This window comes from Mytilus californianus, unplaced genomic scaffold (genome assembly GCF_021869535.1).
Source record: "Mytilus californianus isolate M0D057914Y unplaced genomic scaffold, xbMytCali1.0.p SCAF_8, whole genome shotgun sequence".
NCBI lineage: Eukaryota > Metazoa > Mollusca > Bivalvia > Mytilida > Mytilidae > Mytilus > Mytilus californianus.
Window position 1 is genome coordinate 10,215,006 of NW_026262734.1, and position 22,263 is coordinate 10,237,268.

The window sequence follows — 22,263 nt, forward strand, 5'->3', positions numbered from 1 at the left end:
GATGCTTAGCACCAAAAAATTATTGACATCACATCCATCAGCAAATTTTTGTATTATTTTCTGTTTTGATCGAAAAAACTGTGAAATAAAACAGTAAAAAATAATGTTTTCTTTTTTAATTGCTACTGATATCGATGTATTCAAACAACCTTTGAACAGTAGAGAATACTTCTTTATCATGTATACATTTTTACACAGTAGTCAGACCATGTTCACAATGTTTATGTATGATCAAATCAGCCATGAACTTAGAGCTGTCATCTATCAAATCCACTATCAACATTATCATCAGGATCATTTGGCTCAGCCTCTTCATAATTCTGAAAGGTAAAATGATAATTGTCATTATAAGTGTAATCATGAAAGGTAAAATAATAATAGACCTTATTAATATAACTCTTAAAGGTAAAATAATAATAGACCTATTTGATGTAACTCTGAAAGGTAACATAATTATAGGCACAAGTGTAATTCTGAAAATAATAATAGACATACACTGTATTTAACGTTTATAAAATACCAAAATCATTTCCAGACCAACCATATATACTGTATTTAATGGTAAAATATACTGAATTAACTGCTTCGCTGAGTGCAGCTAGATACGCCCACAGAGGTCCAACCCTGAACAGTTGGGGCAAAAATGGACACAATATTCAAGCTTGATTCAGGTCTGAATTTGGATTGTAATTAAATATTTGACATATTATAGGTTTCTGAATAAATGTAGTCAAAGAACTTGAAATTGGTTATATGAATTGAATTTATAATCAATTAAAGATTTCTTGTTGTTGTGCAATACTTAGTAAATCTGTTGTCAGACTATAAACAAATAAAGTTCAATTAATTCTCAATGTCATATTAGAAATTTATTAAAATAAAAAGGGAGCTTACAACAATAGATATAAATAATTAACCAAAGTTTCATGAGAATCGGTGACAGCATTTTTGAGTTATTGTCTGAAAACTGGAAAATCACCCCTTTTTTAATGAATAAAACCCCATAACTCAGAAATGTAAAATGCAAAATTTATAAAATTCTAAAGGGAGCTTACATCAATACATATAAACAATTCACCAAAGTTTCATAAGAATTGCTGAAAGCATTTTTGAGTTTTTGTCCGAAAACTGGAAAATCACCCCTTTTTTTAAGAATAAAACACTGTAACTCGAAAACATAAAATCTAACATTTATGAAAATCTAAAGGGAGCTCATGTCAATAGATATAAACAATTCACCACAATTTCTTGCAAGTTGGTGAAAGCATTCTTGACTTATTGTCCGAAAACTGGAAAATCCCCCTTTTTTAATGAATAAAACCCCATAACTCGGAAACGTAAAATCTAAATTTTATAAAAAACGAAAGGGAGCTCACGTCAATAGATATAAACAATTCACCAAAGTTTTATGCAAATTGGTTAAAGCATTTTTGAGTTAATGTCCAACATGTTGACTACGGACAGACAGACACCGGTATACCATAATACGTCCCGTAAACGGGCGTATAAAAAAGTAACTGACATGGCCATTGAATATTTCATTAAAATTATGTTAAAAACTTATTATTAATCATTTCTATTTAATCATATTGTTTCTCCTAATTTTATGGCCTTTCACATCTTATCACACAGTATGGTATAGATACACATGTACATGTTTATTGTTAAAGTCTGAATGTTGACCTTAAGATGTCCTCTAGTTTTCATTTATTATGGTGTTATTGTTGCACTGGTTTGTACCCACACGATGTTTTCTTCAAAGTATGAATCTTATTATTGTTTCAGATTGTATATTGACCTTTGGATGTTTACATCCTGTTCTTATTTAATTGTTGATAACTGTATAATCGAAAATAACAATTTATTTCATTGCTTTTAATGTTTCAATGTTCAAGGTCCTACAGTAACTTTTCAATTCTTACCTCCAAGTTATTCGATCTTTAATGGATAACTGTTTCAGCAAAAAAACATAATTCATCTCATTGTTTTTTATGTCATTGCTTTTTCAGATGTTCAAGGTTGTACTGTAACCTTTCAATTATTACCTCCAAGTCATTTGATCTTTAGTGTATAGCTGTTTCAGCGAAAAATCAAAGTTTATTTCATTGTCTTTTATTTTGTTGTATTTTTAAATGTTCAAGTTTGACAGTAACATTTCAATTTTAACCTCCATGTCATTTGTTATTTAGTGGATAGTGTCTCAGTGAAAATCACAGTTCATTTAATTGTTTTTGATGTTCAAAACAGTATAGTAACCTTTCAATATTTACCTCGGTGCCATTTTGTCTTTATTGAGTAGATGTCTGACCATCACAACATATTACCTTTTTCATACAACAGTAAAGCAAAATATGTAGTTCTTAGATTATAGATTTTATGTAGTGATAGAAACAGAGAGTAGTTTTACTTTTGACCTGCAAACAGTATACTCTCTCTGTGAATACTAGATGCAAAACAATATTTCAAAGAGTGCATCAATTCCCCTCTTGTCTTAAAATTTAGTAGTGCAAGCATTAGCTTAGCTTTCCTGTTATGATTTTATCCATTACAAATCACTAAACTAATATAAACTAAAGGCTCTAAAGAGCCTGTGTCGCTCACCTTGGTCTACGTGCATATTCAACAAAGGACACTCTCCAACATTGTAGACGACAATAGAATTCATGACAAAAATCTCTATTTTGTTGATCTTGTATTGCTGATCATTAAGTCTGTTTAGTTTCTCTCTATCTTCTTTAGTTTTTGCTCAAAACACAAAAGAGGGTAATTTGACTTGTTAGTAGATCTTGCTTGCTGATCATTTTTGCGATTTAAAATGTCTATTCATCTATTATAATTTTTATCATGCAAGGCAAAACACAAAAAAAAAGGTAAAAATCGTCATTAAAGGTCAATAGTTCCAGTAAGGAGTCCTCTATATTGTCTTAATTGTAGATCTTGTCTTGCTGATCATTTTTGCTTATTTAAGTTTCTGTCTATCTATTATAATTTTTAAAGATGTAAGGCAAAAAAGCAAAAAATTGGTAAAAATCATCATCAAAGGGCAATAGCTCTAATAAGGAGTCGGCTGACAATTTCGACCACATGAGACTTATTTGTAGAACTTGTCTTGCTGATCATTTTTGCAGTTTAAAGTTTCTCTCTATCTATTATAGTTTTCAAGATAATAGGAAAAAAATGAAAAAAAGGTAAAATTTGTCATTTAAGGGCAATAACTCCTATAAAAAGTCGTCTGACAGTTTTGACGAATATGGACAACTGGTTGACCTCAACATTTTGATTATTTTTGCTCCTGTCAGATTTTCTCTATTTATAAAGGTTTTCAAAATAACAGACAAAATTGCATTTTATTCCTATGTTCTATTTTTACCCACATCGGCCATCTTTGTTGGCAGGCAGGGTCATCCAACACATTTTTTAAACTAGATACCCCAATGATGATTGTGGCCAAGTTTAGTTAAATTTGGCCCAGTAGTTTCAGAGCAGAAGATTTTTGTAAAAGTTGATGACGATGGACGCCAAGTGATGAGAAAAGCTCACTCGGCCCTTTGGGCCAGGTGTGCTAAAAAATAAGAAGATGCAGAATTATTGCCAATGTCAGAGGCACTATCCACCTGAAACAAATGATGTGTATATAAGCAACTATAGGTCACCATACAGCCTTCAACAATGAGCAAAACCCATACCATACAATAAGCTATAAAAGGCCATGACTGGATAAAATGAAAAACAAGAAAACAAACAGCCTGGTTTATGTACAAAATAATAAACAAAAATAAAATTAACACCATTCTTATATTGAAACACCCTTTCTAAATTGATTCATGTTATCATAAACCAAATTATTTTTGTGAGCGATTTATTTTCATGACTTTCACGAGTTGAAAATTAACACGAATATAAATCGTCGCGAATTTGTTAAACTTTGATCTGCCCTTTTATAAATACATCAAGCAAAATTAGAAATCCTGTAAAACAAATCTCTGCTAAAGTTGGCTAGAAAGGGCTCCTTCAAAAACAATATATTGGCAAAAATAAGGTGGTTCTTAGTATTCAGATAGTAAACCTACACATTCTTTGGGTTCCAGATCCTCACCATATTGTATGGCATTGTCTATCTGTAACAGAAGATCAGTTATACTATCCTCTTCTGACATATCTAATGGTACAAACTTTACTAAGCTGTAATCTTCAATCTGGAATAAAGATGTCAGTGAATTATTTTTTGTTCAATTTCTACTTCCATACTAACAAGACTTTGTACGTGTTGTTTAAATATGCTATGCATACCCCTACTCATAGTTCAAAGTATTGGAAAACATGAAAATGGTGTCTGACAAATGCAATAAAATGCTCCACTGGGCACAGGTTGATACAACCGCAAAGGTCGAACCCTGAACAGTTGGGGCAAGTATGGACACAACATTAAAGCTTGATACAGCACTGAATTTGGATTGTGATTAAATATTTGTCACAGCATAGGTTTCTGACACAGAATGAATGTGGTCTAAGAACTTAAAAAATTTTAATTTACCTATTCAAACCATATCATTATTATTTGCTTTTATATATAAATCAGAAATAACCAATTTAAAATGGAAAATTTTAAAGAAATAAATGTGGATAGTGTCCACATGTGGACACAGATGATGCCCCCGCTTGCATATCATATAGTTATAAAGGGACATAACTGAAGAACGGTAAAAGTGACGCTATCCAAATTTGAACTTTATCTGAGTTTTGTGGTAATAAGCATTGTGTTTAAGTCTCATAACATTTGGTTGAGGCTAACTTAAGTAGAAAACAGAAACTAAAAAATTCAGCAATTTTTCTATTTGTAAACACGCATAACTCTAGAACAGTTGTGTATAAGTTTTATAACATTTGGTTGAGACAAACTAAAGTCAGAGAACGGAAACGAAAAATTCAGCAATTTTTATGATTATAAATGGACATAACTCAAGAATGGTAAAAGTTTTGCCACCAAATTTCGTACTTAATCTGTATTATGTAGTAATAAGCATTGTGCATAAGTTTCATAACATTTTGGTTGAGGCAAACTAAAGTTAGAAAACGGACACAAAAAATTTGTACTTGATCTTAGCTTTGTGGTAATGAATATTGTGTATAGGTTTAATAATGTTTGGTTGGGGCAAACTTAAGTTACAGAATGGAAATTAAAAATTTTGCAATCTTTCCATTTATAAAGGGGCATAACTCAATAATGGTTAAAGTGACACTACCCAAATTCAACTTGATCTGAGTTTTATCAGTGGAAGTAAAAATTAAACATTGCATTGTATAAAGCATTGATTGTAGTTGATTCAACTGTAATCATGGACAAAGGAAGATAACTCCAACTTTAAAAATTACTTGATATTTAGAAGAAAATAAAATTTTGCAATTTTTTCATTTATAAAGGGCATAACTCTAGAATGGTTTAAGTGACGCCACCAAAATTCACACTTGATCTGTGTTTTGTGGTACATGTAATAAGCATTGTTTATAAGTTTCATAACATTTGGTTGAGGCAAACTTAAGTTAGAGAACGGAAACTAAAAATTTTGCAATTTTTCCATTTATAAAGGGGCATAACTCTAGAACGGTTAAAGTGACACCACCAAAATTCAAACTTGATCTGTGTTTTGTGGTAATAAGCATTGTGTATAAGTTTCATAACATTTGATTGAGGCAAACTCAAGTTAGAGAACGAAAAACCAATTTTGAGACGTACGTACAGACGGACAAGGGTAAAACTTAACGCCCCCACTGCTACGGTTGGGGCATAAAAAAAATCCCTCCCCCAAATTTTTTGAACCTCTTTATGATTCATCACCCACAAACTCAATCCCAGCCTTCCCTTTGTGGTAAGGTACCTTGCAGTACAATTTCAGAGAGATCCATACACTTGAACACAAGTTATTGTCTGGAAACTAGAAAAATGCTTGTTTTTAGGCCCCTTTTTGGCCCCAAATTCCTAAACATTTAGTGCAATTACCCTCAAACTCAAACCCAGCTTTCCCTTTGTGATATGGAACCTTGTAGTACAATTTCATAAAGATCCATACACTTACACACAAGTTATTGTCCTGAAACTAGAAAAATGCTTGTTATTTGTCCCTTTTTGGCCCCTAATTCCTAAATTTTTGAGGCAATTACCCCCAAAATCAATCCCAGCCTTCCCTTTGTGGTATGGTACCATGCAGTACAATTTTAGAGAGATCCATACACTTGAACACAAGTTATTGTCTGGAAACTAGAAAAATGCTTATTTTTGGACCCTTTTTGGCCCCTTATTCCTAAACATTTTAGGCAATTACCCCCAAACTCAATTCCAGTTTTCCCTTTGTGATATGGAACCTTGTAGTACAATTTCAGAAAGATCCATACACTTACACACAAGTTATTATCATGAAACTAGAAAAATGCTTGTTTTCTGCCCCTTTTTTGGCCCCTTCTTCCTAAATTTTGAGGCAATTACCCCCAAAATCAATCCCAGCATTCCCTTTGTGAAATGGAACCTTGTGGTACAATGTCAGAGAGATCCATACACTAACACACAAGTTATGTCTGAAAGTTACAAAAATGCTTATTTTTGGCCCCTTTTTGGCCTCTAATTCCTTAACTGTTAATACCATAACCCCCAAAATCAATCCCAACCTTCCTTTTGTGGTATTGAACCTTATGGTAAAATTTCATAGAGATTCATTCACTTAAACTAAAGTTAGAGTGCAAAAACCAATGTGTCTTTGGACGACGACGACGCTGACGACTACATCGACGCCAACGTCATACCATTATACGACCGCAAAATTTTTTTGCAGTCGTATAAAAAGTGATCACATGTTTCAACTCTGGACTGTCAAGCTGCTGCCAAATATGGAGTCATTCAGTTCATTATTTCCTGAAAAAGTGTGACCAAAATATTTTTCATATTGAAAAATCCAAAGTATTGACAAACAGGCAGTAGGTGTCTGACAGATACAAAACATGCCCATACGTAACAACTCATCACTGTCAAGCTGCTGATTAAATTTATGAGTTACACTATTTTTTTTTTTTTTATTTATATGACATGCTTATTTGAGACGAAGGATAGTAATCAAGCATGTAATGTCATAGGAGACTTTGTGACACATAATGATGCTACACGACAGCATTTAGGAAGATACTGCCTTAAAAAAAAACCTATCACCACATAATATTATTTTCCTTCACATAATTTGTACAAAACGATCATTATAAACAAGGCTGGATTTTGATTTAACAATTTTTGAAAGTTTGATTGAAGCTGTAATAATTTTAGCAAAAGGGGGAGAACTCAAACCAATGTTCATTAATCTTAAGATAATTAAGAAAAAAATAACCATAAAGAAGAATTCAAAACCTGTGGATCCTTCCCCTATTTGTTGCAGAAATATGAAACCTTACCAACTGGGCATTTATTCAATCAAACAATTTTCATGGATGTGGAAATACAGTAAAATAATGGCTTTTTGATCATCTAAACTCACCACTGATGCAATTGCAGTGTTCAGCTTTTTAAACTTGTTGCTGAACTTACTGTCATCAAATTCTTCATTCAATAAGACTGGTAATTCTGGTTCTAAATACCTATAATTACATTACATGTATATTTCATTATAATACATTATTTTGATTGGCTAACAGCAATCTCGCGTCATTCTGAAATTAACTTTCATTTCAAAAATGAAATGTAACATTCATAGGGTTGTAAAAGCGTTTTTTAGAATGAAGCATGGAATGTACTTCGGTCAACCTTTTACACCCCAATAAAATTTACAAAAAGAAGCATTCAATTCTTAAGTAATAAAAAAAATACAGATATTCATCTCCATGTTCAGATTCTACAATTAATCAACAAAAGTTAAAAATATAAAATTCTGTGCATCATGTGCATATTCATCTAACTTAAGTTTGATCTCATGTTTTTGAATTTTGGTCAATGTTGGTAGTAGAAATTCCTGTTTTTGTCTGATAACTTTACTGAAAAATTCAAAATTCTGTTATGCATATTGACAAAGGATTTTGTCCCAAAATTGTCTGACATGTCCTAATCCTACCACCTCTATAATTTTTAAAGGTACAAAAACATGCAATGATATGTTAATAAATAAAAATATTCTTGTTATGCAGATATTCACATTCACGGAACTACAATCTGTTGATTGATACCTTTATTTTGGCATTGCACAAGGTTATGTTTTTCTCTGAATGTTAATGACGTCTTTACACTAAATCCATTGGATGTTGGATGTGTACTGATTGATATTTAAGTCTTAAATAATTGTTTTTTTTATTAGTTGTATTTGGCTTTGAACTAGCTGTCAGTAACTATGAGTTCTCTCGGATCTACACTTTGTGTTTTTTGTTTGTTTTTAGGGATGCACAAATATACCCTGCCACATACAGTCTGTGTTTTTGTTTGATGTTTTTCTGCTTTGTAACGATCTGATGAGTGAAGCCCTTTTCGACTGATTTTTATAGTTTATGTTGTACTGTTACATCACTGTCAGAGGTTAAGTGGAGGATTGGCGCCTTCAAACATGTTTAACCCAGCCACATTCTAATGTGCCTGTCCAAAGTCAGGAGCCTGTAGTTCAGTAGTTGTTGTTGGTTCATGTCTGTCATATTTGTTTTTCGTAATTTGTTTTGTTACAAATTAGGCCATTTGTTTTCTCAATTGAATAGTTTCATAATTTTCATGTCAGGGTTTCTTAGAGCCGAATATATAGTATGGGTTTTTCTCATTGATGAAGGCCGTACGATTGCCTTTAATTGCTTACATCCACTTCATTTGAACTTTGCTGGATAGTTGTCTCATTTGCAATCACACCATATCTCCTTATTTTTATATAACAAGTACTCACAACAGTATAAAGCATACAGCCTTTTGTGATAAAAATTCATATCTTATTTTATTTTTCATGTACATGCATAAAGAACAGGGAACAACATAAAACTAAACATCAAGATATTGAAAAGTCAATATGTATATACTCGGGGAAAATTATTACCACTGCAAAACATGTGAATGCCAAGTCACAGTCCTTGCTGGATATAAGCACTTTCAGTTTCCATGTAACAACATCCTTGTGTGACAATCACTATGGTTCGAAACACAATAGATGAAATGAATGTATTGCGATAATCATAGAGAATAAATTATCTGCACATCACTGAGTGCATATCCTGGTGAGAGAACACCTCTAACAAAGTATAGAAGACTGATGATTTTGGTAACTTTTGACCTGTTTTGCTATTCATTTTTGCTATTCCCAATTTCTCTCCATCTCCTATAATTTCCAAATAGTGCCAAAAATGGGTAAAAATTATAATTCAAGGGCAACAACTCCTTATCAGGAGTTGGCTATCTTCAGACATATCAACTTATTTGTAGATCTTATTTTGGTGAAGATTTTTGCTATTTACGATTTCTCTATCTAGAATGAAACAAGGATATATCAGTGGCAGATCCAGGGGGGTTCCGGGGGTTGAAACCCCCCTTTTCAAAAATGGCTGGATCCGCCCCTGGATGTGGTATGATTGACATTGAGACAACTATTCAATAGAGTCCAAATGACATGGATGTAAGCAACTATAGGTCACCATACAGCCTTTACAGTTTCTGTTTAGTTTCTCTCTATCTTTTATAGTTATTAAGATAAGAGCAAAAAATGCAATAAAAAGGGTAAAAATTGTCATTTAAGGGAAAACATTCTAAAAAAGAGTTGTCTAACAATTTTAGTGAAAATGAACAGTAGGTAGATGACATTCTGAACATTTCTGTCCAGCAAGATTTCCTTTATCTGTAATGGTATTCAAGAAAATAGACTATACTTGCATTTTACCCCTATGTTTTATTTTAGCCTAGACAGCCATGTTGGTGACCAGGATGATCATTTTCTTGAATAATATACCCAAAAGATGATTGGGGCTAAGTTTGGTTTCAATTAGCCCAATAGTTTCAGAGTTAACAGATGACGATGGAAGACAGGCACAAGTGAGAATATCTCACCTGATCCTTTGGAACAGGTGAGCTAAATATAGTTTGTGAAAATTTTGGTCAGAAGAATGGACGATCTACCACATGTGTGACAGTTTTTGATAATTTCATCATTTTCCACCTGTGGAAATTCAATATGTTTTCCTTAACAAAAAACATCAGAATATTCATAATTTCACTAAATATAAGTTAGTTTTTCTGATAAGTCCTACATGTATTCATACCTCTCTAAATCTTTCTTTGCCTTTTTACTCAACAAATCCAGTTTTGTCATAACATTTACATGCGGAATTTCTAATGTAACCATTGTTGATAATGCTGTTAATACTCCAGATACAAACTTTGAGGCTTCAATCATGAACTGTGAGTCAATTAAAAATGTTCCACAAATTCTAAAGTCCATGCGCTGTAGTTTATCCACTAACTGTTTCATTACTGGGATATGTGTATAAAGTTCTATCTGTCCAGGAAGGTCAAATAATATATAGTCATCTTCAATTTCTTCAAGGACTTCATCTAACCAGTCTAAATTCTGGGCAAAATATCTGTTAATACAGTTAAATATTGTAGAGTATAATGTCATTTACACCATGATGCCATTAATGTAATTAGATATCATGCTTTTTCATGAGATAAGGTTAAATTGCTAAAAGACCATCCTCTTAAATTATTAAAAGCTACTATTTGGCATTAACCATAATAGCATGGTGCACAGTAGATATACCATATTGAGCAAACATCCTCATGAGTGTATAACTAATACATACATGTAATCTTATCAGTGTAATATTTTAACTCAAATCTTATCTCAGACTGTATATATAAAAAAGAAGATGGGGTATGATCGCCAATGAGACAACTCTTCACAAGAGACCAAATGACACAGAAATTAACAACTATAGGTCACCGTACGGCCTTCAACAATGAGCAAAGCCCATACCGCATAGTCAGCTATAAAAGGCCCAGAAATGACAAATGTAAAACAATTTAAACCAGAAAACTAACATCATAAAACTAACAGCCTAATTTATGTACAAAAAAAAATGAACGAAAATCAAATATGTAACACATCAACAAACAACCACCACTAAATTACAGGCGCCTGACTTGTGACAGGCACATACATACAGAAAGTGGCGGGGTTAAACATGTTAGGAGGATCAACGGTACAACATAAGAACGAACTATAAAAATCAGTTGAAAAAGGCTTAACTCATCAGAAGGATACAAATAGAAATACATCTAACAAAAACACAGAGTGGATGTGGTATGTATATCACTACCACTGGGGACAATTGTAGAGTATTTAACACAATTTATAATATGCTACTACAGCTAATGCTGATTTTGCTTTTTGGAGCATTCCTCAGTGGATAGCACGAGTGGACACTAGTAAAATAATATGATTTCAGGACAACAGCTGCTTTATGGAAAGCTAATATCATATTTTATACAAAATTTTATACCTCTTTTCCTTTTTCAAATAAGAAATATTTTATACAATATCAAGGGGCAGATTCAGAGGGGGTGATTTTGAATTGACCACTTGCAATAAAATTGGTTAACACTATATAATTTAGTTGGAACAGTATGACAGATAATTCTCTGATAATAGATTTAAGTATAAAAAAGAAGATGTGGTATGAGTGCCAATGAGACAACTCTCCATCCAAGTCACAATGTATAAAAAGTAAACAATTATAGGTTAAAGTACGGCCTTCAACCTGGAGCCTTGGCTTACATGGAACAGCAAGCTATAAAGGGCCCCAAAATGACTTGTGTAAAACAATTCAAACAGGAAAACCAACAGTCTAATCTATATAAAAGACGAGAAACGAGAAACACTTGTGAACCACACCAACAAACAACAACCACTGAACAACAGGCTCCAGACTTAGAACAGGTGCATACAAATTAAAAACTATATTAGGTTCCCCTAATAACTTACTCCATACAAAATATCAGTCCACCATTTGGTCCAAACCTTAATGATTCATCCTCCATAGCATCATCTAAATGTATCAGCTCTCTTATATCTGTAATAATAAACAGACATTTTAGTACATGTAATCTTTTATTGTCAGAATACTACTAAACCCATCTAAATGTATCAGCTCTCCTATATCTGTAATAATTAAGAGACATTTTAGTACATGTAATTTTTTATTGTCTGAATACTACTAAACCTAAATAATGGATTAATTCATAGAAAACTATGACAACAATTTAATACAAAAATTTGTAAAAGTTCTGAATACAACTTCATGTGAGAATTTTAAAGTTGGTAGAAAATGGTAAAAAACATATTTACATTTACCAAAGATACATTTATATATTTTTTTTAAGATAAATAAAAGAACAGTGTTCCAAAAATATATGTCCCCTGTGTTGCACATATTTTATCTGTCCAAGGGCAATTACAAATAAAAAATATGTCTTTTAGTTCTTTTTAACTTTTTAATAAATATCTTGCAAGAATTATAGTCATGAGATAACTAACAATGTTATTTTCCATATATAGTTCTATTTCCAAGGGACATAACTCATCCTGTAAAAATAATTAGTTGGCACTCATCCAAGACCTTGCTGATATAAGCCTTTTATATAAATTTCATGAAGATTCAGAAGAAATGTAAGTGTGAGAGCACTTCCAATGCAGTCTTCAGTATATGATACATTTCAAAGAGATATAACTCCTGTAAAAATAAAAGATCAGCACTGATTTTCCTATAAAGCCTATATAAAATATTCTTTTAATAGTCTTTTTATTTAATAATTAAATTATTTAACTAAATAGCTACTCATGCTACTAGTATGCTATTTTTATCTGCCATGACAAGTTTATATCTTATTTTGGCCAAAACTGTTCTGTGTGAAATAAAATATTTATATATTAAATGTAGAAATTTTTTTTCTTCACATAACTTGGTTTTCAATAAACTATAAAAATTATAACATTGACCAATGCAAATGAAAATGATGAATTCTTTCTTTCATTAACAAAAATATATAACAGATGCTACTGTATTCATCAGTTATAACATTGAAAGTAGTAGTCGTGAGAATATTGTAAGTTAGATGTAAATGATGCATAAAGGGGAGTACATGTATATAGTTCTCTCTTTTGAATTGTTTCACATTATATCCTGCTGGGGTCTTTTAAAGCTAACTATAATTATGGTATAGGAATTGCTGATTGTTGAAGGATGTAAAATGACCAGAAACTGTTCTTTAATGGATAGCTACATGTATCTCATTGGTAAACACACCACATATTCTTATTGTTTTATAAATATATGTATCTTGATGCATTAATACAAAAAAAAGTGAAAACTATTAACATAATTGTACCGGAAACATTATATATAGTACAAGTAAAAAGGTTTAAATCAGCAAGATCTCAGACTAAACAAGTACATGCTAACACAGGGTGATCAAAATGTTCAGCAATAAAAAATATTACAGACTAAACAAGTACCTGCTAGCACAGGGTAATCAAAATGTTCAGCAGCAGGATCGAGATTGACAACATGTATTGTTCTTTTGGTGACTTCTGCATGCTTTACCATATTACTGCAGTATGTAGACTGAAATGTAATAATGTTGTATAATACAATAAAACATTGCCTAGTAATGTACATCTGTCAATCAAGGTACCCTATTTAGTTCCATGTTTTTAAATTATAGTACTTTTCCATCTAAGAAATACCTGGTTCACAAGGTACAAAAATAATTAAGATCTTTTCATACCAACATGACCAATGAAAACATGATTAAATTGTATCTTAGTATGGTTTGACTTCTAATTTGAAAATTTGGTCATGTTGGTTTTGGTAAAGAACTTCAAAACCCAAGTACCAACATGACCAATATGAAAACTTAGACCTCACATCAAAGTTATTTCAGATTTTAGTGGTTATAAATGGTTGTATCAGAAAGTGAATAAATATTGTCTCTTTTTTTTTAAGCTATCTAATAATTTTTTCAGAAGACAAATCATTGCCTAACAATGTTATCAGGTGATCATTCAGATCATTACTTATATATACATCATGTACATGTAGCTCTGGTCCTTGTTAATTCTCAAAAAAAGTTTGTATTGTTATAGTCTATGTAATTTGGCCACAAATTTGTTAATTGGTAAGCTACTAAAGACATGTATAATTGCAGAACTGGAAGTAAAGATATTTCATTATGTCTGTGTTTGGTCCAACAACTTATAAATCCTTTTTTAAGACAGTACAGTATTTTGTCTTCCAAAATTACTTCTGTACCAGCTGGAGTTTCAAACCTGTGAACCTAGATATATTTGAGCTAAATGAGAAGGGCAAAAACAAATAAAATGCTTCGCTGGGCGCAGCTTGATACGACCGCAGAGGTCGAACCCTGAACAGCTGGGGCAAGTATGGACACAACATTCAAGCTTGATACAGCTCTGAATTTGGATTGTGATTAAATATTTGACACAGCATAGGTTTCTGACACAGAAAGAATGTGGTCTAAGAACTTCAATTTTTTTAATTTACCTATTATGGTCCAATGTCCAAAATCAAAATACATGGTTAGATTCAGCATATCAAAGAACCCCATATATTCAATTTTTGTTGAAATCAAACAAAGTTTAATTTTGGACCCCAACTTGGACAAACTTGAAAACTGGTCCCATAATCAAAAATCTAAACACATGTTTAGATTCAGCATATCAAAGTACACCAAGAATTCAATTTTTGTAAAAATCAAACTAAGTTTAATTTTGGACCCTTTCGACCTTAATGTAGACCAATTCAAAAAACGGGACCCAAAATTAAAAGTCTAAATACACGGTTAGATTTGGCATATAAAAGAACCCCAATAATTAAATTTTTTATGAAATCAAACAAAGTTTAATTTTGGACCCATTTGACCTCAATATGAACCAATTTGATAGCGGGCCCACAAATAAAAAATCTAAATACATGGTAAGATTCAGCATATCAAAGAACCCCATATATTCAATTTTTGTTGAAATCAAACAAAGTTTAATTTTGGACCCCAATTTGGACCAACTTGAAAACTGGGCCAAAAATCTAAAATCTAAATACATGTTTAGATTCAGCATATCAAAGAACCCCATATATTCAATTTTTGTTGAAATCAAACAAAGTTTAATTTTGGACCCCAACTTGGACCAACTTGAAAACTGGGCCCATAATCAAAAATCAAAACACATGTTTAGATTCAGCATATCAAAGAACCCCAAGAATTCAATTTTTGTTAAAATCAAACTAAGTTTAATTTTGGACCCTTTGGACCTTAATGTAGACCAATTTAAAAAACGGGACCCAAAATTAAAAATCTAAATACACGGTTAGATTTGGCATATCAAAGAACCCCAATAATTCAATTTTTGATGAAATCAAACAAAGTTTAATTTTGGACCCTTTTGACCTCAATATGAACCAATTTGATAGCGGGGTCCACAAATATAAAATCTAAATACATGGTTAGATGCAGCATATCAAAGAACCCCATAAATTCAATTTTTGTTGAAATCAAACAAAGTTTAATTTTGGACCCCAATTTGGACCAACTTGAAAACTGGGCCAAAAATCGAAAATCTAAATACATGTTTAGATTCAGCATATCAAAGAACCCCATATATTCAATTTTTGTTAAAATCAAACAAAGTTTAATTTTGGACCCTTTGGACCTTAATGTAGACCAATTTGAAAACTGGACCCAAAATTAAAAATCTAAATACACGGTTAGATTCGCCATAACAAATAAATAAATGTGGTCAAAGATTTTACAAATCTAATGCGCCATACTGGTCTTCCTTTATAAATATGTATTTCTTTAAACATAATTTAAAAGCAGTGTAAGGGAAGTAACCAAAACGTTGTATTTGGATTACCTCCCTTACACTGTTTTAAATTATCTTAATTGTTCATTAACCATTACTTTATACATAATTTGAAAGCAGTGTAAGGGAGATAATTTCAATGATGTATTTGATTTATCTCCCTTACACTGCTTAAATTATGTTTTGTACTTAAGTATTTGTCCATTAATGAGGACAACCTTGTTTTTCCCCCTTTTTTGCCCCTAATTCTTAAACGGTTTGAGCAATAACCCCCCAAAGCAAATCCTAACCATCCCTTTGTGATATGGAAACTTGTAGTATAATTTCAGAGAGATCCATACACCGTTCCACAGTTATTGTCTGGAATCTAGAAAATGCTTATTTTTGGCCCCTTTTTGGCCCCTAATTCCTTAACTGTTGGTACCATAACCCCATAAATCAATCCCCACCTTCCTTTTGTGGTATTGAACCTTATGGTAAAATTTCATAGAGATCCATTCACTTAAACTAAAGTTAGAGTGCGAAAACTAATGCGTCTTCGGACGACGATGCCGGACGACGACGACGACGACGACGCCAACGTCATACCAATATACGACCACAAAAATTTTTTGCGGTCGTATAAAAATTAATAAACAAATCAATATATACTAATGAACTCAAAATCTTTAACTTTTTTCTAACAGTTGCGATTGCTCATTATACTGTTCTTGTTCTGTGAACGGATGCTGCCATGTTGTAAATCATACGATTTCACGCAAATTTGTATAACTGATTACAAAAAGAATAATGAGGACGAACATTTTGAATTTATTCTCTTTGTGTACGTAATAAAATAAGTGAACATACAATTGTATAGTTAACAAAATGAGTGCTCTGGGGAAACTCACCTCAGATCAATCAGGCAGATTTTTGTATCTGTACAAAGATCAGAAATAAGCTAACTTTGTATTTGTTGTTTTAAAGTATAAAATTATTATGTTTTTAATTAAACTTCACTTTAAAACGAGAAAAAAATTATACCAGTCCTGAAGATAACATTTCTTTGTTTACATTGAAAATGATGTCACATAAATAGTTCCAAAAGAACCAACATCAGACACGTTTCCTTAATTCAGTTACTTTTTCACTTGAAATTATGATCAATGCATTATGCTGGGAATTTTTTTTGGAATTTGCAAAAAACTTAATTATTGTTCAGCACCCAGTTGTGAAATCAATATTGTGTTGCCTTAAGGATATAACAAAAGTTACTGGTTGTTGTAAATGATAGTGAGTTTTTGTTTTAAATGTCATAATTTGTAAAATGAATAAAAGAACAGAGTTCCAATGTCCCCCCTGTTGCACATATTTTATCTATCCAAGGCATAAAGGCAATAACTATATTACATCTCGGTTGAAGTAAGCCTTTATGAATTATGAGTCGGGAGAGATTTTCTGAATTGCGAATTGGTCCTAATTTGGTGACCCACACCATGCAAACAGAAATAGCTCTGATCTCAGAATCTTAAAAAGGATTATCAAAGCAGCTGTTCATCAGTTCAAACAATTTAACTAATTCCTCAGTTTTCCACTGTAAGTAGCACAATATATCAGTATATTTTACAGAAATTAAACAGGTCAGGAATAACCATTAATAGGTGGATTATACCTCAACTCAGGTATAATCCACCATTTGACATACATTTGTATAATGAGATACGCCAATTGAGGTATAATGCAGTTTTTATCCCAACAATTTGTTAAGAGATATTGGAGCATCTTTTTGTATTTACCATTATATATATATATATATTTATTCAAGATAAAAAGGCATGAATTTGACAGATACAAAATATTACAAAGACACAGATATAGCACTAGACATATTTTATAGACACTAAAATGATATACATGTTTACTAAAAATTTCAATTTAAGAAATAAAAAATAAAATTATGATAATTTTCATGATATTTTGATAATATGATTAGACTAGATTAAATAATGAGTGAAATTTAACTTGACTAGATTTTCACTGTAGCCTAATATCTTAGGATGACCCACGAAAGTTAGTAAAACTTATTTCCAGTGGGGTCCTTTTATAACGAGACTTCCAGTTTACACCAAGGGTTGACACATAGAAAATACAAGCACAAATCATTTAGAATTTATCACAGATAAATGGTCAAAGCCCCAGTATAATTAATAAAAAACAAATTCACTATTAAAGACTGATTTAAATTTATCCATCAATAATTTTTCCACTTGTACTTTAAAATTATATTTTTTAGAGCAACTTTTAATCATGTCTGGTAACGAATTCCAGTCTTTTATTCCATTATAAAAGAAAGTGGTGGATTCACACCCTTTAATTCCTGGTATATAAAAGTTTTTACTACTAGATCTTGTATTGAAAGATGTTTCATTTTTAACAAAATTAGTATGTAAATAATTTGGGCATATAATGTTAAAAATGTTAAAAATATGATTGAGTCTTAGTTGTTTGACTCTATTACTAATATTTAAAAAGCCCAATTTCTTAAATTCAATACATGTCACACTCTTTCTGGGATGTAATTGCAGAATAAATCTCACAATCTTATTTTGTGCCACTTGGAGTTTATTCTTCATTTGTTTTGATATACCTTCATACCAGCATGCACATGCATAGTCACAATGACATTCAATCAGGGAAGAGCACAATGTTTTCCTAGATTGAAAATTTAGACACTCTTTGTTTCTATATAAAAATTTAAGCCTTTGATTGACTTTTTTCACTATAGAGTTGACAATAAAATCACCAGTTAGAAACTGATCAATTATTATTCCCAAATATTTTACAAAAGTTTTGGATTCAATATTAATACCATTACAGGAGATAGCGAAATCACCCGGTATTAAAGACCGAAGTTTTCGACCAGGACCAAAAATTATACTCTCTGTCTTTCCCAAATGTAAGGACAATTTATTGTCAGTTAACCAATCATGGCATGATTCCAGCATTCTGGATAATTTATGCGAGATGACCCCAGGGTCTATATGGGAAAATAAAATTGCAGTATCATCTGCATATATCAAAACTTTACAATCTGAGATGATGCTAGTTTGAACATCATTGACATAGATCAAAAACAAAAGTGGACCCAGTAAGCTATCTTGAGGGACACCACATGTAATATTACACACTTCTGAAATCACCCCATTTACACTTACAACCTGTTTTCTGTTTGTTAAATATGACTCAAACCAAGGTATAGATCTAACCCCAATTACTTCTAATTTGTCACATAATATCTTGTGATTTACTGTGTCAAATGCCTTCTGTAGGTATAATAGGACCATGCCTGTAAAAAGACCTTTGGCTTTTTGAGCTTTAATGTAATCTATCAAGTGAATGAGACAAGAATCAGTTGAATATGAACTTCTAAATCCTGATTGAAACTCAAATAATAAATTATTTGAAATCAAAAATTTTTCAAGTTGCTTATATGCAGCTTTTTCTAGAATTTTAGAAACAATACTTAAAATGCTAACAGGCCTGTAATTTTCAGGCTTAATTAAGTCTGTCATTTTTCTTAAATAGGGGCTTGACCTTAGCCATTTTCAGATTGTCAGGTACCGTACCTTCAGAGATAGATAAATTTATCAAGAAAGTAATGGGTATTTTCAGAATTGGGGCTGCATCCTTAAGAAACCTTGCTGGAATACCATCTAGGCCCATGCTCTTACTTATATTTAAACTGCATAGTTCTTTATACACAAATTCCTCTGTTACATGCTTTAGGTTAAAAAAAATATCTGATTTCCTTCTCTGAACATAAAAGGATCTAACAATATTTGTAGTGGCACTATATAAACCCTTTGCAGTTAGTAGTTTTTCTACCAGTTTTGCAGCTATAGTTGTAAAAAACTTGTTAAAATTATTTGATATTTTTTTGTTATCGTGACAGTTTTGCCCATCGATATTTAGTACTATATTAGGATTTGATTTAGGATCTTTTTGATATCCTAAATTTTTTAAACTTTTCCAAAAATGTTTTGGGTTATTTCTACTTTCTTCAATTTCACTGCTGTAATAGTCAGATTTTGCATGATCTTTGAACATGATTTCTAAGTTTACTAAACTTTTTGAAATCTTCAGGATTTTTAGAAGTCTTAAAATCAGATAAAAATTTGTCTCTATGCTGAATATCTATCAAAATTTCAGCTGACATCGATGGTTCTGTTCTTTGTTTAATACAAACTTCTTTAAGAGGGGCAACACTGTCAAGAATATCCATAAAAATTTCTTTAAAAAATGACCAGGCCTAATTTTTGTCTGAGGCACTGAAACACCTTTCCCATTTTGCTTTAGTAAGCTTAGCTATAAATTCATCTTTATTATAAGATTTCACAGATCTGACTTTAACATTACTGTGCTTATTATATACAGATTTTGCTAATTTTCTAGTACAATATACCATACAATGATCACTAAAACCAATATTTAGTACACCAGACTGAGAGATTTTCTCTGTATTATTACATAAAATATGATCTATTACAAATGCTGTAAATTCTGTTATTCTTGTTGGCTCTTTAATAATTTGACTTAAATTAAACAATTTTAAAAGCTCATTAAAAGATTTATACAGTGATCCACTCTGATCTTTAAAACATATGTTCAAATCACCAAGTAATATAATTTCACAATCCTCTCTTAGCTGAGACAAAAAATTTTCAAATTTCTCAACAAAATTACAATTTTGAGGGGGTCGATAACAAGTCCCAACAAAAACAGGTTTAGATTTTGGTAATAATAATTCAATACACAAAAATTCATCATTATTGTTTACTTCGTCCAAATTTATTGTTGTAAACGCAAGATTTTCTTTAATGTACATACACACACCACCTCCACATCTGTTACGGTCTTTTCTGAGGATAGTGTGTCCAGGGATGTTAGCCTCTGTATTGGTTATCATTTCATTAAACCAGGTCTCGGTTACAGATATCACTGCTGCTTTTGTTTTAAACGCAATAGTTTGTAGCTCAGGAATTTTTGTAAGTAACGAGCGGGCATTCAGGTGAATAAAGTGCATTCCCTTCTGGAAACATTTAAAGACTTCATCAGAATGTAAATTGTCATTTTTTGGAGCTTCGGTAGAACTCACCGACTCTGGTTCACAATTGTTACCATCGTGTTGATATTGGTCATCATCCTCGAAAAAAGAGTCTGAGAAATTTGGCAATTGACATTTCGAACAATACCATTCATCATCACTTTGAGATAGGATGTTGTATGATGTTACCGTGATATTCATGCATTTAATGTGGAACCATAGATCACATTGGTCACAAATTATTGCTTTCTGGTTGGAACGAACAGACTTTGTACAGCTGCCGCATGGGTATTTCACTGGGCCAGGATTGGAAGCTATGTCACCACATACCAAAATGTTTGTAAGAGAAAAAAGTGCTATTCCATTTCGGGCATGGAGGCCGCCATTTTTAAATTTTCGTAAGTTGTTTTGCATCAGATAATTTTCAACTGATAAGTCATTAATTTTCAAATATTCTATGTTCGTACTGGCATAATATCCTAGATCTTCAGCTTTAACAAGTACTTGCTCATATTAATATAAAGAGTTTTCTTCTATTAAATCTTATTTTTGTTTTCAAATCTCTTCCTGACCATTACAACTAACAAATTTTAAAGTTGGAACTGATGCAGACATAAAGGAAACCAATTGTCATGATTGTGAATATCCACCAATTTTCGCAAAACGCAGCACATAAAATCAGAAGCAATTACATGTCAACAATGAGAACTCGTCAAAGCTTAAGATAGTATATGCAAAAAGATGCTTGAATATCTCTTTAAAAAATATTGTGATAAAAACTGCATTATACCTCAATTGGTCTATCTCACTATATGTCAATTGGTGGATTATACCTGAATTGAGGTATAATCCACCAATTAATGGTTATTCCTGACCTGTTAAATGTATACATGGTATACTAGTCCAAATAATTATGACGGCTAATGCCTAGGAATGGTATACATAGTATACTATAGTCTAGATCAGAAGCAGTTTATATGAAAAAAAGAATTTTATATCTGTAGACTCGACCAAAATAAGTGCTAGTCACTACCTTCCCACTTCCAGCAGGACCCATCACTAATTGTCCATATCGTGGCATTTCTTATTCAGGTGCAATACAATGTAGGTTGGTTCCCTCCGTAAAATATCCAGTATGCCTTCGCAATGCTTCGGAATATACAAATATTGTCAAGAATTTCAATAACGGCCGGGTACCAGTCTAAATACAATGACAAGTGTTAATCTTTTTTCGGTTATTTGTTAAACCTGTTGTCGCTTGCGGCACATCAAAATAATGTAATTTTACGTGTGTATATATCTCTTTTTAAT

The 22,263-nt window shown here is 31.8% G+C and overlaps 1 protein-coding gene across 1 annotated transcript; it reads right to left on the reverse strand.

Moving 5' to 3' along the window:
• Positions 1–101: 101 nt before the first annotated feature.
• Positions 102–22,177, reverse strand: LOC127710781 (GPN-loop GTPase 3-like). The gene is made up of 7 exons (XM_052216743.1): positions 21,986–22,177; positions 13,506–13,614; positions 11,976–12,063; positions 10,252–10,572; positions 7,515–7,614; positions 4,071–4,196; positions 102–320 (listed from the first exon to the last, which is right to left on the reverse strand). Exons 1-7 carry the CDS (start codon positions 22,031–22,033, stop codon positions 258–260), a joined length of 855 nt encoding a protein of 284 aa, XP_052072703.1. The 5' UTR covers positions 22,034–22,177; the 3' UTR covers positions 102–257.
• Between the last annotated feature and the right edge of the window lie 86 nt (positions 22,178–22,263).